Source organism: Leishmania mexicana, chromosome 22 (assembly GCF_000234665.1).
Source record: "Leishmania mexicana MHOM/GT/2001/U1103 complete genome, chromosome 22".
Lineage (NCBI taxonomy): Eukaryota > Euglenozoa > Kinetoplastea > Trypanosomatida > Trypanosomatidae > Leishmania > Leishmania mexicana.
Window position 1 is genome coordinate 572,379 of NC_018326.1, and position 16,840 is coordinate 589,218.

At 55.9% G+C, this 16,840-nt stretch overlaps 5 protein-coding genes across 5 annotated transcripts; all 5 read right to left on the bottom strand.

The window, feature by feature from the left end:
- Window positions 1–268: 268 nt before the first annotated feature.
- LMXM_22_1390 (conserved hypothetical protein) lies at window positions 269–1,045 on the bottom strand (the record flags this gene model as incomplete). Its single annotated transcript, XM_003875544.1, has 1 exon — window positions 269–1,045. The coding sequence occupies one exon, from the start codon at window positions 1,043–1,045 to the stop codon at window positions 269–271; it is 777 nt and encodes a 258-aa protein (XP_003875593.1).
- A 1,367-nt stretch (window positions 1,046–2,412) lies between these two features.
- Window positions 2,413–3,666, bottom strand: LMXM_22_1400 (conserved hypothetical protein; the record flags this gene model as incomplete). The annotated part of the gene is made up of 1 exon (XM_003875545.1): window positions 2,413–3,666. One exon carries the CDS (start codon window positions 3,664–3,666, stop codon window positions 2,413–2,415), a length of 1,254 nt encoding a protein of 417 aa, XP_003875594.1.
- A 2,038-nt stretch (window positions 3,667–5,704) lies between these two features.
- Window positions 5,705–6,154, bottom strand: LMXM_22_1410 (Ca2+-binding EF-hand protein; the record flags this gene model as incomplete). The annotated part of the gene is made up of 1 exon (XM_003875546.1): window positions 5,705–6,154. One exon carries the CDS (start codon window positions 6,152–6,154, stop codon window positions 5,705–5,707), a length of 450 nt encoding a protein of 149 aa, XP_003875595.1.
- Window positions 6,155–9,768: 3,614 nt separating this feature from the next.
- On the bottom strand, window positions 9,769–10,653 carry LMXM_22_1420 (putative aquaporin; the record flags this gene model as incomplete). Its single annotated transcript, XM_003875547.1, has 1 exon — window positions 9,769–10,653. The coding sequence occupies one exon, from the start codon at window positions 10,651–10,653 to the stop codon at window positions 9,769–9,771; it is 885 nt and encodes a 294-aa protein (XP_003875596.1).
- A 980-nt stretch (window positions 10,654–11,633) lies between these two features.
- LMXM_22_1430 (fk506-binding protein 1-like protein) lies at window positions 11,634–11,969 on the bottom strand (the record flags this gene model as incomplete). The annotated part of the gene is made up of 1 exon (XM_003875548.1): window positions 11,634–11,969. One exon carries the CDS (start codon window positions 11,967–11,969, stop codon window positions 11,634–11,636), a length of 336 nt encoding a protein of 111 aa, XP_003875597.1.
- Between the last annotated feature and the right edge of the window lie 4,871 nt (window positions 11,970–16,840).

A 16,840-nucleotide genomic window follows, 5' to 3' on the forward strand; every position in this document is an offset into this window, starting at 1 on the left:
ACGTGAAGAGCGAGGACCGGGGCACACACATGCGCATGCATGGGGAGAGCAAGGAACAGCTGCGAGAGGCACACATTCACAAGCACACGCGCACACAAACACAGCTCGACGTCGTCTCGCCTTCGCGTTTCACCCATTCTGCTTTCTTTTCTTTGGGGGGATGGGGGTTTCCTTGCTTCGTGCTTTAGTGCAGATTCGCATCTGATACGGGGGGGGGGGGGTTGCAGGCGTCTCTGCGCCGTCTCCAGCTCGCATTCTTCGGCTTCGCCTATATCGACTCCGTCAAGGCGGGCATTCCAAGACGCTCCACCAGCACGTGGTCCTTGCCCAGGAAGCGAGACATGTGCTTGAGGGCCACGCAGCCAAAGGCGTCACCGTACACGTGCAGCTTCAGCGCCTCCGTCATGGCACGCTCCAGGTCTCCTTTAAGGAACAATGTGATCACGAGAAGACTACGGGCGACGGTATCGTGTGCCCTTGACGACAGTGCCGCTTGCAGCTTCGCCTCGCTATCTCGCGTCTCGCTCCACGGACGCGGTGCACCTTGCATCAACCGCCAGGTAGTCAATGCACGGTTCGCATCATCGAGTGGCGCATCGCGAAAGGGCTGCAGCGCGGCCTCTCGGTCAAGACGCTCCAAGTACGCGTTCTCGGCGGTTTGCTTTCCCTGCACCAATTGCGCCAGGCCAGCCCAGGCCAGACACAGGGCGACGCTGTGATCGTAGTCCTCTCGGGATGCGACGACCCGATCAACATCCGCGGCAACCGCATCGAGGGTTCGCAGTGCTTTCACGAAGAACTTCTCCGCGTAAAAGGGCTGACGCTCTGCCATCAACCTTTTCCCCATCTCCACCATCTTGGCCACGTCCACCGACAAGCGCTGCTCCGCCTCTTCCTGCGGCGACGATGCCGCATCACTGCTCTCTGCGGTCGACGTGGCAGTCGCGATGGTAGAGACGCGACCTGGCTTCGCAGAGGATTGAAAAGATGCGAGCCGACTGCACACCCGCGGCACCTCTGTCGCACTCATCTCCGTGAGTGGCATGTCGCGAAGCGTGTCGGCAACTGCACCTTTGAAGACGATGAGCATCAATGGATGACCCTGGCGCTTGCCAAGCTGGGCACGGGCAGCGGCGAAGGAAGGGCTGGTGCAGTCCCAGACAAAGAGACGCAGTCGCGCTCCGTATTGCTGCGCGGCGGCCGTAACGCTGTTTTTGAACTGCAGAAGGTTTTCTGCCGTGACGCCGTCGCCGGGGTGCTCGTAGCACAAGACGAAGGCATCACCGCCTCTGCTATGACCCGTGATGATGTTGCCGCCGTTGCCGCTGATGCTGAAGGTGGCACCCTCGCACTCAAAGGCCGCCGCAAACTCCTGCTCATCCGTAACAAAGCTCACCGTCACCGGTGGGGGAGAAGAAGCAGAACTTGCCGTGCTGACACCGCCGCCGCTGGAGTCGCCAGCGACATTGGAACTCATCTACGGTAAGGGTGCCACTCTCGACTGTAGAGTAGAGAGGCGGCAATGTGTCCGTGCACACACACGGAGAGACACACGACAGAGATGCACCTCACACGATGCACACCATGCGTGAGATACGCAAGGGAGGAAGACGCAATCGTGCGCATGCGCGTTCGCGTGGGCGTAGAGGCAGAAAGGAAAACGTGTACGAGACCGGTTAGCATAGGAAGTGATAGTGCCGTGGTAGGTGCGTCTTGGCGCGAGACATTCAACGCTACTCGAGTCGAGCCAAGATCTGCAAGCAAGCGTCCAAAACAAAGAGGGCCCGAATTCCGTCATCTGCTCCCTGGTGCTGAAGTCGTGAGGAGTCAAGCTGCGCGCGCGCCTCCCCCCTCCCTCCTCCTCTGCCACCTCCTGTAAAGATACTCATGGTTGTTTGATTGTTGTTTGAGCTTGCCTTGCCATTTCGCTGTGTGTGTGTTGATGCACAAGTGCGCCGTGTGGCACCGCCACACACCCGCCACGGGAAGAGAAAGCACAGAGCCCTGTAAACGCTTTGAGAGGCACAAATAGTGGAAGGAGGCGCGCGGTGCCGAAGAATGAGGTAAACCTCACACACGAAGGGCCCCAGGCGCGTCTCACCCACATCTCCACGGGCACCGCACACACACACACACTAGGATTACACGCCCCTGAGGAAAAGAGGAAAGAAAAGGGTGTTCGCACTCAGCGACAAGAGAGAGTGATAGAGCTGTACATCACGTATGGTGTCCACCTGAAGGACACAGCAAGGGATGCTTGAAGTGGCGATTCCGCGACAACCAAACAGGCGAAGAAAAAAATGGAAAGGAAACAGCAGCATGAGAGTGAGAGTGTGGCAGCCGCTGGAGTATCGGTGATGGAGCGACGCGAGCAGGAGGACAACAGAGACAGTGAGAGGATGTAGGCGAGCATCATCGACCGAGCAGGCGCATGTCAACGCGCTGCTGTACGCCTTGGTCAACGCACGCGGTGAAGGTGCCATCCCTCGCCTCGCAGTGTATCTCGTCATGGTGGCCTTTGCGGTACGTTGACACGTACACCCCGTCGCCCTCCGGCACATCGGCCTTCCATCGTCCGTGGTACGTCCCGCCCCCGCGCACCTGCAGCGAGCCCTCGCCATCCTTCTTGTCGTCCACCCATTCCCCCGTGTATGATACAGTGGAAGATGCGTACTCGCCGTGGCCGTGACGCTTTCCGTTCGCGTAGGCTCCAGTGTACCGCTTCAACTCGCCGTTCGCGCACGGCACTTCGTACGTGCCACGTCCATGAAAACGACCTCGCTGCCACTCGCCAACGTAGTGGCTGCCGTCGGCGAAGACGCAGGTCGCCACGCCATGCAGAGAGCCGTACCCCCACTGCCCCGTCACGCGAGCCGCAGTGCTGCAGGCGCTGGTGAAGCTCCCATGGCCGTGCGGCATGCCATGCATCCATTCGCCGATGTACACGTCACCGTTTCTAAACCACTTCGTGCCTCGCCCATGCTCGCGCCCCCGCAGCCATCCACCCTCGTACTTGGTGCCGCTCGGGTAGAGGTAGGTGCCGTTGCCTTCGTACAAGCCGCTCACCCAGTCCCCCTTGTACACGTGCCCGTCGTTGTACACGTACTCGCCGTAACCGTGAAGGGTGTTCTCGACAAACTCGCCGGTGTACACGCCCTCCGGCTCAACCAGCTCCCCTTTGCCGTGCAGCTTGTCATCGAGCCAAGAGCCTTGGTAGAGGAGCTTGTACTCAGCACTGTGGTATGTGCCGGTGCCGCAGCGTTGGCCGGCGAACCACTGCCCCTCGTACAAATCGTTCATGGGCTGCGAGCGTCGCAAGCAACCTTTCCCGTGCGGATGGCAGTTCTTCCAGTGGCCCTCGTAGATGGCCGTGCCGTCAGGAAACGCGAAGGTCTGGTACCCCTCAGGCTGCAGAGAGGTGAGCCGGTCACGCACCGCGAGGCCCACGGACTCCCACACCGCTAGCATGTCACTCACCGCAGCCGCGCTCGCCTGCGCCCACGCTGCCCGGCGCGCTTGTTGGTACCACAACATCTCCAGCCTGCCCTGCCTATCAAACTCCTCTTGCTCCCACTCCTTGTGCCCCAAGGCGAAGGCAAGCCTTTGCTGCCGCTGGGCGTCCAGTGGGTGCAGGAGGAGGCGCGACGCATCCTTTGGAATCTCCATGATGAACGCCGACAGCCCCGGCTCGGCGGCGGCGAGGGCAAGATCAGTGGTGGGGGACTGTTTTCGCGTCCCTGACGTTCCTTTTACCGTGGGTGGAATCACAACAGCAGAGGGACAACCCGCTGGTGCATGCAACGAAGCACGTGAGGTGCAGTTCATGATTGACTTTGGTGAAGCAGCAGCAGATGAAAAAGCACTGCGCTGGGGCTTCATTGCTGCCTTTACGGTCTCTGGGACCATGTTTTCCCGTGCGACACGCTTCACCACCAGTGGGAGGGCAGCCCCCCCACTGAGCGGCGAGTCCGCCACAAGAACAGTCGACTCCATCCCCGATGGTAAAACGAGTAAAGAAGCAAGTATGCGCACTCTCCTGGGCAGAGGTGCCGGGACAGAGCAGCGCACTAGACAGCTCCAACCACGGCCCCGCACGTACCTCCAGCCACCCTCTTGAGAGAGAGAGGGGGGGGGATAGTTCAAGGGAGGAGAGGAGGGAACGAGACAACGAGGCGGAAACACGTCACGGTCACGGCGGACGCCCTTGCTTACTCCGCACGCCTACGCTTTCATATCGCTTCCGCGTCTGTGTGGGTGTGTGCCAGCCCTCCGTCGCTCTGGATGCAGAGGCTTGGCAGGGCGGATGTCTGTCGTCGTCTCACTAGGTGTTTGCTGCCCTTACGGTGCGTTAGGTGCTGAGATGTAGCCAATCACGGTGCAGTCGGGGGCTGGAGGGAAGTGAGGAGTCGTAGGACACTGAAAGGGAGTGAATGGAGGCAAGGCGGCAGTGAGATGTACAAAGAGCAGTGACACCCCCCCATGCGCGCACACAGAGAGAGGAGGAGGGGGAGAGGCAGCAGACCACATTGCCGCCTACCCGCCCCCACACAGACAATTCGCTCGCCACTTGCAGCGGGATGAACGAAAAAAGAGGGGCGCTAGAGAACTGACGAGGAAGGGCGAGAGGTGCTGTTACTCGACCTACGTGACTCCACCAGTTTAGCAGAGATTGCTGAGCACCAGGAGGCACAAGCGGACTCCCTCACGCTGTCAGTCGCGGTCTGCCCTTGTTGCCCCGTCCTCTCCCTCTCCTTCAAGGGCGCCAAAACCTCCTGTGCCATCCACTCTCTCCCCTTGCTGATCCGCCGCGTGGATAAGGCGCCCGGTGGGCAGCCAGTCCCATCGTAATTCGCTTGCTTCCGTTTTTTTTCAGCCACCACATCTATTCCTTTCCTGTTCATTCAGCGTCTCCCCGACTTTCCAACTTTCCCGCCGTGTTCATCTATTGCCTGCTCAGTGGAACGCCGGAACGAGTGAGAAAGGGCGCCGTTCCAGACCGGGGAGGGGGGAGGGGAGAGGAGGGATGGCGAAGCCCCGCTCCTTCGCTCTTCTCCGACCCTATCCGAGTTCCACTGAGCGAGCCTGCCGGCAATCAATACGAAAAGGGAAGGAAGAGGGACGCAGACGCGCACTATCACCCGTTGAGAGGGAGGCGCAAGGGACAGAACCAACCAAAAACGACGAAACACCACAGCGCCTCCACGCATGACAACGACCCCTGGCTGTCCCAATCACGAAGAAGTCATGAAGAAAAACGAACAACACATACAAACAAAAAAAAAACGAAAGAAAAAATCTGCCCAACACCGAACGACGTGAACCTACGCAAGGGGAGGAGGCGTCGAAGTGCAGGCAGAGATAATGATGATGATAAAGGAAGCACACGCACACACATACACACACACACACACACACCGCGACCATCAGCAACACCAACATCACCACCCACTGAGGACGTTGAATCAGACAAGTATAAAAAAAAAGGTAGGGCAGGTAGAGCGAAAAGGAGAGAGACAGACAGAGGTCAGGCCGTGCGAGGTGGCTACGGTGACACACCGGGGCCCGCAGCCGTTCGTCTCCTTTGCTGGATCACCATGAACTTATGAATTTCTTGATTGGTATCGGTCTTTTCCTCTCTGCCTTTACCATCGCCTCGCCTCTGCACGGTGAAGACGAAGGGCGCAAGGCCTTCCTGGGCCGTCCTCTATTTCCCACGCATCTGCAGCATCACGCTCTTGAACTCCTCAAAGGACACCTCGCCATCACCGTCCTCATCGGCCTCGGCGATCATCTCCTTCAGCACATCGTCGCCGGGGTTCTCACCCAGCAGTTTCGCCACCTCCTTCAAGTTCGCAAACGAAATTTTCCCTTTCTTATCGAGGTCGAAGAGCTGAAAGGCCTTTAGGATCTCCTCCGGCGAGTCCTTCTGCGCCATGCGCGACTTGACCATGGCCTCAAACTCGCCGTACGCCACCAGGCCGTTGGAGTCCGTGTGCATGGAGCGGATGATGCGCTCCACCTCGTCGCGCGACAGGTCACCGAAGCCGAGACCCTTCATCGCTAGCGCCATCTCCTCCGCGTCGATAGCGCCAGAGCCGTCGGCGTCAAAGAGGTTGAAGGCCTCGCGAATCTGTTCATCCGTCAGCGCAGCCATCTTGATGGATGCAAGCCACAAAACGGAATTGTGACAGTGCCAATGAAAGCGCGATAAAGAAAATATGTTCTATGAGACGCCTTCACGCTGTAGGCAGAATGCTGTCGTTGAATGGAGGACACACACACACAAGCACGGAAATGGCTGTGAGTGATTCCAACGATGCCGGAGTCCATTATGCACCGGCAACGAAGCGGTCGCGTGTCGCGAGACGCCCCGGTCACAGGCCAAGCAAAAGGGTTGCGAGAAGCACGGAATAGAGCATAAGAAGATCTCCACGAAATGGAAGAGGTGGGGCACCCTCGATGTGTAGAGTGGCATCCCTCACTACATGAGAGCGTCTGGCAACGGCGACTGCAGAAGTAGCTACGCCAGCCATCGATGGCTTCAACCCGCCACACCGCAACACCCAGTAGACACCAGTGCCCCTGGTTGCACAAAAGACACATCGTCCACTTCCGCTTCTTCGACCACGCGACCCGTCTAACCTACATCATACATCCATCTTCCGTTAAAACTACCGCACTCACGGCTACCTGCCAAGGACTCTCATCACGTACAGCCCTGCAGCAGCACGCCTCGCGCACGTACACACACAGGCGCACTCACACGGGCGCACTCGCACACGCGGCTCGGACACGGAGCGCACCGGCTGGAAATCGGTGGCGCGCCCCTTGCTGTACAAAGTAACACTTGCGCTCAATCCATGGCCGGGATCCTAGTCATAAGACCGTCGTAAGTGGGTCGTCGTCACAGCCGTCAGCGCAGAGCACACCCACGCACAGGTACACCGCCAGCACCGCGGGCCATCAGAGTACGAATCGACTGTGTAACAAACTCGCTATTTTCACCTGCAGCACGCGCCGCATCCAAAGGTGTCCTAAGCTTGAATTCTCATCACGTGCAGCCCTGCAGCAGCACGCCTCGCGCACGTACACACACAGGCGCACTCACACGGGCGCACTCGCACACGCGGCTCGGACACGGAGCGCACCGGCTGGAAATCGGTGGCGCGCCCCTTGCTGTACAAAGTAACACTTGCGCTCAATCCATGGCCGGGATCCTAGTCATAAGACCGTCGTAAGTGGGTCGTCGTCACAGCCGTCAGCGCAGAGCACACCCACGCACAGGTACACCGCCAGCACCGCGGGCCATCAGAGTACGAATCGACTGTGTAACAAACTCGCTATTTTCACCTGCAGCACGCGCCGCATCCAAAGGTGTCCTAAGCTTGAATTCTCATCACGTACAGCCCTGCAGCAGCACGCCTCGCGCACGTACACACACAGGCGCACTCACACGGGCGCACTCGCACACGCGGCTCGGACACGGAGCGCACCGGCTGGAAATCGGTGGCGCGCCCCTTGCTGTACAAAGTAACACTTGCGCTCAATCCATGGCCGGGATCCTAGTCATAAGACCGTCGTAAGTGGGTCGTCGTCACAGCCGTCAGCGCAGAGCACACCCACGCACAGGTACACCGCCAGCACCGCGGGCCATCAGAGTACGAATCGACTGTGTAACAAACTCGCTATTTTCACCTGCAGCACGCGCCGCATCCAAAGGTGTCCTAAGCTTGAATTCTCATCACGTACAGCCCTGCAGCAGCACGCCTCGCGCACGTACACACACAGGCGCACTCACACGGGCGCACTCGCACACGCGGCTCGGACACGGAGCGCACCGGCTGGAAATCGGTGGCGCGCCCCTTGCTGTACAAAGTAACACTTGCGCTCAATCCATGGCCGGGATCCTAGTCATAAGACCGTCGTAAGTGGGTCGTCGTCACAGCCGTCAGCGCAGAGCACACCCACGCACAGGTACACCGCCAGCACCGCGGGCCATCAGAGTACGAATCGACTGTGTAACAAACTCGCTATTTTCACCTGCAGCACGCGCCGCATCCAAAGGTGTCCTAAGCTTGAATTCTCATCACGTGCAGCCCTGCAGCAGCACGCCTCGCGCACGTACACACACAGGCGCACTCACACGGGCGCACTCGCACACGCGGCTCGGGCACGGAGCGCACCGGCTGGAAATCGGTGGCGCGCCCCTTGCTGTACAAAGTAACACTTGCGCTCAATCCATGGCTAGAAGGAAAGGGTGGGAGTGCGTAGATATCGAAGTCTGGGTAGCAAGTTGACGAGAAAAGGTGAGAGAAAGGAAAGGTGAGGTTGCGTAAGTGTCATCAGTGGCCTGCAGAACTGAGATGCGGCGTTTGCCGCGGTTTTTTGCGGTGAGAGGCAGGCAACCACCACCTGAAGAGCGAGGCAGGTGTTTTAGGGTCGACGCTTGTGGGAATCATTTGGTTGGGGTGCGCAGAATGGAGAGGGCCTTTCAGGAAAAGGGAAAGAAGAACGACGCACGGTTGCCTTGTAGGCTCGCAGGCTTGCTGTGCAGAATGTTCCTAAACCCTCGGTATAGTCGGGGGCGTGAGGAGGCACAACGAGAACAAGGAGGAGATCTCCTTTAAGCGATCCCCCACTCAGGTGCAGAGTGTGTGGACGAGTTTACACCTGTCGTGCGTTGTTCGGTTTCTCTCCGTTTACTAGTGGTAGAGGCCTTCTCCCTTGATGGCAGGTGACGGAGCGGAAAGAAAAAAGAGAAAGAGGTGACAACAGCACCCAGTAGCACATCCCATCATCGGCGCCCTGCGAAGGTGAGGGACGCCCCCGCGGGGCACCTCCATCCATCCCTCTTTGTGCCAAGCGCACGAAACAGCCCACAAGCGCAACTTTCAAACGTCGCCGGCACCCAGGAAGTGCAGAGCACAGGGCAACAGGGAGAAGGAAAGAGAGGGGACATCGACGAAGAGGCTGCAAACGACGTACGAAGGCGCAAACAGGGGAAAAGCGGCTGAACGGCAAGACAGAGCAAAAGCCGCATTCAAAGGACAGAAAAGGAAAAAGAGAGCGCGCGGTGCGTGCATACGTCCGCGCGTGTGCGTGTGCGTGTGTGTGTGTGTGTGTGTCACAACGAGTAGAGGGAATGGGCTAAAGCAAGCCTCCAAGAAGGCGCTGCATCCACACAGACACACCCGCGCACAGAAGGAGAGAGAGGTACGCCAGCATCCCTCATGCGAATTCGTTTCGCAAATTTCGTTTTTTTTGCTTCGTTGCACATCCGGCCGTGGAGCTGGGAGCGAAGTGAAGGGGAATGCGCATGAGGCAAGACCGTCCTAAAGAGGAAGAGTCGCGTTATCGTCGTGTCCGCTGGCACCACGCCATGGTTTGTTTGTTTGCTTTGCGTATCGATCGATGCACTGAAACGATGCTGCTTCAGACCTCGCTAGTCATCACCCCTTTATGTATTCCAACCTCTCCTTCCTGAGGGGAGTGGGGTCGTGTTGAGCGGGAGAGTTGGAGCGAGCCATATCAATGTGCTGACAATGTTGTCACGCGGCAAATCTCCCGCGCTCCTCGGTCCCTGGTGTACGCTCCCTCTCTGTACAACTCGACAAAGAGGCGGGTGGGCTGTGGAAGAGATGGCAACCGAGCTGGAGAAGTGCGAAAGGAACATCAGGAAAACACCTACACCCACAAATGGAGAGGTCATTGGTGCCTAAGCGTTCCTGTGGTTGCCCATAAGCCATCATAGGGTTTGTGCTCGTCCACTTAGACCTCGTCCCCCAAGTTCTGCAGCGCCAGGTACATGATCGACGCACACACTGCCCCGACCGCCTCAGAGGCCCAGTAGACCCACAGGGATGCCATCGGTGTGCACGCAGACTCGTTGAAAGAGAATAAGCACCTCACCACAATGAGAGGGGTAGCCACAGCGGGGTTGAAGACACCACCGCTAATCGGGCCACACGTCAAGCCTCCACACAGCACCGAGAAGCCAATGGCGAAGCCGTAGAAGTTGTTGTTGCGCTGCTGACTGATCGCGACGTGCAGGACAACAGAGCAGAGAACAAACGTAAACACACTTTCGGCAAGGAAGCCGCGCAGCATCCTGTTGAAGCTTCGCCCCATGTTCGGCACCGGGAAGTCCCGGCCGCTGATCAGCATGCAGTAGAAGGCAGCTGCCACACCACCCGCCATCTGCGCGACCACGTACATGATGAGTCGGCGCTTGTTGAAGGTGGCGTAGCCCTCACCTTTGGAGGTGGCCAACCACACGGAGACGGTCACCATTGGGTTCATGTGACCGCCACTGAGGTAGCCGAAAGAGAAGACTAGCGACATGAGGAGGAAGCCAATGCTAATGGGTGCCATCTCTGCATTCTGGGTGATGCTGAGAGGCACGGTTAGCACCAATAAAAACGTCCCAATAAACTCCACGACGGCTGCGGACATGAGAGCGTCAAACCGCAGGCTTTGCAAGCAGGAAAACTTCTTGATGGCGGTGTTTGTGTTCAGCAACGGCGCCGGCGCGGCGGATGCGTCTGTCGCGTCGGCTACGCGTGGCAGGTCCACCACGCTGACCGTTGGCGCACTCTTCGGATTTCCGCCCGACACCGGCGGTTCCACCTGATTATCGTTCGTGGCAGTAAGCATCTGGCTTGCCTTCGTAGCCGTTTTCTTTTTTGGATGTCCTTCACTGATGGTGTCCTTCGAAGACTAGAGCACCGCTGCAGGAGAGAAGTCTGCCAGCAAAAATACGAAAGGCGAGAGAGCGAGAGCGAGCGATGGGGTGAGACCTGCAGAGATGTGCCGCAACCTTCCCTTCTTGTGCGGATTAGTGTGGAGGGAGAACTATAAGCAGTTAAACCAGAAACAATACACACATATATATATACATACATGTATATATATATATTACGGGAAGCGTTTGGCAACCACGGAAGAAGAAAAAAAAGAGGCGTCAGTGTAGCTGAGGAGGGTGGAAAGAGAAGCGATAGGACAACCTTCGGCGTACGGTAGTATTAGCGTCTATGCGTACGTGCGTACGTGTGTGTGTGTAATGCACTGGAGATCCGCACAGTACAGTGGTTCCCATTGTGACCGCATAGCGCGAAAGGGGTGAAGAAAGAAACCGCAAGAGATAGGAGTGACGCAACGACAGAAACGTGAAGTACCGATTGAAGCGAGAACACAGTCAAAAGACAGCCCTCTGTGTTTCACAGCGACAGCCGACTTGACGTGGCCGGCGTAGGTAGCATGCACGCTTACCCATGTGCTCCTCTTCCTGTGCCAGAACAAACCGGCTGAGTAATAAGTCTCCTTTCATGGACACACACACACTGCCTCTCACCATGAAGCTGGCAGCATGTTGCGATCACTTTGTTGGGTGTTTCTATCATTGTACACGTGGTTTACATCAACAGTGCGCCTCCAACCTCTGCCCCACGTACGTGAGAAGAGGGCGAGGAAAAAAAAACGTCAATAGCTGAATCTCATGACTCGTACAAGAAAAAGGGAGACACCGGGAGCCCAATAGACATGGAGACAGATTCCATCATCAGTGTGTGTTTCTGCGCAACCTTCGATCCACAACTCAAGAGGGGCAGCACCTCAGCGAGCGATGAGACACTGATCTACGCTACATCGAGCAGCGTCACCTCAAACACAATGGTCGCGTTGGGGGGGATCAGCCCCGGAAACCCTGTGCCGCCGTAGGCGAGAGTCGGCGGCATTGTCAGCTTGCTACGCTCGCCCTTGGACATCTGAATAATACCCGCGTCCCAGCCCTTGATCACCTCACCGCACCCAACGCGAAACACGAAAGGCTTCCCGCGCTCCAGCGTTGAGTCGAACTTGCTTCCGTCCTCCAGATAACCAATATAGTCTAGTGTCACAACACTGCCAGATCGAGGAATCGTCTTGCCATCGCCCTCAATAATCTTATCCATCACCACTGCGTCGCTGGGCATCGTGCTTCCGTGAAGTCTGCGTGTGTGTAATCTGATACGTTTAGGGTCGTTGTGATTCTTCCTGGTATGCTACTCCGCGAAAATAAAAGACGACTTCGACGTGGTTGTCAGGTTTGCCTCCCCCGTCGCTGCGTTCGACGACTGCCACGATCGGGGTAAATGGAGACGCGTCAACAGGTGTAGCGAACAAAGGGAAAAACGGGGAAAGAAGAAGTGGACCACCGCGTACATTTTTTTTTGTGGGAGGAGAGGGGAAGGGGGGGTGGCAGTGTCCTGCTCATACTGCGCATGCACACGCGCACACCTGATTGGCCCGCTGTGAAGGGAGCAAGAAGGCCTAGAGGCTAAGCTACTTCGCCATCACCGGCGCCTGTTTCAAACGCCGAGGAGCGAGAAATCATTCTTCGTTAACGCATCATTTTCCCAGACACAAATCAACAAGTATAGACGCACAACCACACCTCACCCACCTCTCTTGGACTACAGCTAAATCGTGCTCTGCTAAGAGAAACCATCCTGCTATTGAGTCGGACCATGCGACTAGCGGGCTCGCCCTCCCCTTCCCCGTCCCTTCTGAGCATGCGTGCTGCGCGATCGGCGCCAGGCGGAGACTTCGGTGCGCTGCACGCCTTGATCCAAGCGGGCCGCGTCCACGCTCCTGCTCGAAGGCGGAGGCGGTGGGCGTCCGTCGTGCGGGGAGTAGGGGGAAGTCCAGGCGCCTGGCGCATGGGCCCGAGGAGGAAGTTGGCCAGCCTCAGGTTAGGGCCCTCTGAGACCCTGCACCCGCCCTGTATGCCATGCATCTCCCTCACTCGCCTCAAGCCGCTGCAATCCATAATGTGTTGTGGAGACTCTCCACATCGGGGTCTGGTGGGCTCGACAGTGTACCTTGGGGTGTTCTCGTCATCGTTCCGGCATCTGCGCATCATCAGCTCACCCGGACAGGTGTACAAGATGCCGCATATTCCGCGGATATGCACTTAGGGGTTGATTGGTATGCATCTCTTCGCGCCTTTTTCCGTCGACCACTCCTGCTCTGCTGACCTCTCGATGCCTTGCGTGAATGTGATACGCCGTGCCAGCTGTCATTGACAGCGTGTGCACACAGTACTCCGATTTTTGCATCCGAAGGCCTGCTTCACTACCACGTTGCTCCCTGGGAGGGCTCGCTGTCATCATCTGCCATTTCCGTCGATGCCACGGGGGGGCGTGTCTGGATGGCTTGCCCCCATGTGCATCGAAGGGTGGGACGTTGCTATGAGTCTGTGGCAGCAGGGGCACTCCACCCTCTCCTCAATCCGCACGCCTCTGACAAGCGCGGGTGTATCAAGGGGATGGGGCCCTCGGATAAGCGTGGGCCTGCAGACAAAGAGCTCATCGCCTATCGTCCTGAAGGTGCACAGAGGCCCGACACGTGGATGCGTATATTTGTTGAATCGCGACACGATTCCTCGCGAGCCGGTCCAAACGCGACCATGGCCGCAAGTTTCTTCGGTACGCCGCCAGTCCACACCTGACCACCGACACCAAGAGCCGGCAACCGTACTCAAGGACCGTAAAAACGAAGAGTATGAGCAGACACACCTACACAGATGCATGCCAAGCCCCTCTCTTCATTTCCGCTCTTCCGCAGGACAGAATAGCCCCATTCGTTGTGGTTTCTCCGAGCCAGGAACCCGCTCGGTGATCTGCTGCCTCTTTCTCATCTCTTGGGTTCCTCCGTACCTTGGGCAAGAGAAAGTGTCTTTTCTGTTCCCCTCCTCCAACAGCCTGGCAAGTACCTACATGAGGCATGTGAGAAAGCTACGGCTCCTCCAGCACACACACACAAGACACAGAGAAGTACCCCCCCCTCCACCCTCTTTCTCTCTTCCCCCCCCGCCTTCACGCACGCACAGGTAGCTTCCTCTCTATCTTTGTTTCTTTAGGTGTCGTCGTCTCTTTCCGTTGGTACATTGTTAGAGGTGACTTAATGTACGTGAAATACGTGAATGCTGCTGTAAAAGAGAGGAGGGGAAAAAATATATAGAAAAAAAAAGCGAGATGGGCCCACACACAGACAGACAGACAGAGAGACAGACAGGGAGAGAGAGTCTACTGATCTTTTTCATCGCTTCTTTCGTCGCGGGTGACGCTGGAAAAAAAAAGGAAAGGAAAGGAAAGAAAGCGCTGTAGTTTGGTGGTAGAGTCAAAACAAGAGGGAGGAATAAAAATGAAAATAAGATAAAAATAAAAAGGAGGCAATACACACTCGAAGGAGCAAATCCAGCATGTGGGCAACAAACCCAAAACAACAAACGAAAAGCAAACAAACAAACAAACAGAGCGCATCCCGCTCCTTCGCATATGCTTACAAGAGGCCGCCACACCAACACCAACACCACTACAACAGGCAGTGAAGACAACCCCAAAATTATATTTGACAGAGGGAGGGAGGGGGGAAGAGAAAGAAAGAGAGAGACGAAATCGCTTGAGTGGAGAACACAAACAAAAAAAAGGAATCGAGGAGAGAGAAAATGAGCAAAGCCAAAGCAGGAGAGCATGAACCGTACCGCACACGAGGTGTGAGGGAGAACGAGAGAGAGAGGGAGACGAAGTGGGCACAGGGAAAGAAAATGGAACAGTCTAGGGGATAGAGAGGGGCAGAATACACCCCCCCCCTACCTTTCACTGTGTATCACATATACGACGACGCGCGTGCTTAGGCAAATGTGCGTATGCACAAGTGTGTATGTGTGTGCAAGACAGGGGAGGGGGGAGATTGGCGTTGCGTACATGCCCCCCCCCTTTGTCTCTTTTTTGCAGGGGAGCAAAACGAGCGAAAGGAAATGAGACGAAGAGAATGAGCGAAAGAACGAAAGAGAAAAAAAAAATCGAAGAGAAAACGGACGCAACGAGGGTCGCGGCAGACGAAGAAGGGTCGATACACGTACACACTCACTTGACACTCTTTCGCTCACACACACGCACACATAACATACACACACACACACATCAATAGACAGCAACAAAAATAGAAAGCGAGAGAGAGAGACTTGCTCCCGTGTTTTTTTCCAGCTTGTGTGTCTTTCCACGAAGGTGAGACGCGTGCATGTGTGTGCGTGTGTTCTTCTTTCCTGCTTCAAAATGAGAGCAAAAATGGGAGAAGACGGGAGGGGAGGGGAGGGGGGGAAGAGTCAGAGGAAAGAGGGAGAGAAAGGAGGACGGAGAGGAAGCAATAAAAATTCGCTTACATGCACATGGTTATGTGCCTCCTCCTCGTTAGCACAAGCGTAGACACACACACACACAGAAAAAAAAATGGGCTCTCGTTTTTTTCCCTTACGGCAGTTGATTATAATCCCGAATCAGCCGTCACTGTCCAATGTCATCTCATCTCTCGTCTCCTGACTCTTTATCGGTCTCCAGTTCACAGAGGTGCACACAGACACACATATATGCGAACACACATTCACAGAAAGCAAAATCGAAACACACTTGTCGCTGCTTCTGGTTTCAAAGTTCACGTACTTAATCTCCTTTTTGCATGATTTTCCTTTTTCAATATGCCATGCTTGCTTTCACTGGTGGGGTTGTTTAGGCTTCTTCATTTTTTGCCGAGGTAGAGGCAAAAAACACATGGCCAGGCAAAAAAGAAACAGGCCAGGAGGAAAGGGAGAAACGGTAGTCAACGTGAGCGAGAGACCAAGCGAAACGTAGCACATGTACGATCGCACACGCTACACAAACACACAAAGGCACACGACAGCATAGAAGCATGGCATGCAACCTCCAATGAGCGTGGATTGTCGCATGGATGGCAACATAAAGATGCTCTTGCGTCCTTGCTTGTCGACGTGTGCCTGTGCACGTGTTCATGTGTATGTTCGAATACTACCCTCAGTGCCGTTGGACGACTCTGATAGCCTCGGACAACGAAAACAACAAAAGCCAAACGAAAAAAAAAGCATTTTCGATGAAATACAAGCCTCAGGCAAGACACAAAACAAGCCGAAAAAAGGTGGAACAGAAACAGTGAAACGAAGGGGCGAAATATATATATATATACAGCGATCTGAGAGACGGCACACAAAGTTAAGTCAAGCATACACGATCCTTCAAAGGCCCAAATCTTGCACGTGTGACTGTACGTGTGGAGGGACGAGTGGGGGGAGGGGGGTATGTGTTGGTGTTCATGGGTGTGCGAGCTGTAGCGCAGAAGAAGCGAAAAAAAAAATGAGAGAGGCAGGACAAGATACATAAACGTTCACGGACTGAGTCATACACACACGTATAACCAACAAGACCAAAAGGAAGAAGAAAACAACAGAAGGCAAGGGAATCACGATGAAACCAAAACGGGAGGTGAGATGCTCGATCCAATGAAAAGAAAGACAAAAATAAAGAGAAGCGTCAGTGTAAGATGAACCCCGCTGCTGATACTGTTAGTCGTAGAAAGGGGAGGCGGAGGAGGATGAGGGTGGGGGTGGGGAACTGTGTTTGTCGCAGTATTTGTGTACACAACCCCCGCTAGCTTCTGTGCGTTCGTTTGAGGCGCCGATATGTCACTGTGGTTTACCTTCATGCTCAGTCCTTTGTTCTTTCCTTTTTTTTGCCCCCCCCCCCTCTCCCTCCCCTCAACACTGAAGATTTGCCTACACACGCGTCCAGCTTCCCCTCCTCCTACGAGAATAACGCTGAACTCTTTTTTGTGGCGGGGGGGAGAGGTGGATAAAAACGCTTAAGGCCGAGGCGTGTTCCGCCATCCCGTCCGAGGGCACTTGCTGAAATAAGACACATAAAGGTGAAGAAAAAGGAAGCACAGGCGAAACACAATAATAATAAATACAGGTAGTTAGAGAGAAAACCGATTAGAAAAGGTGTCCGGGAGA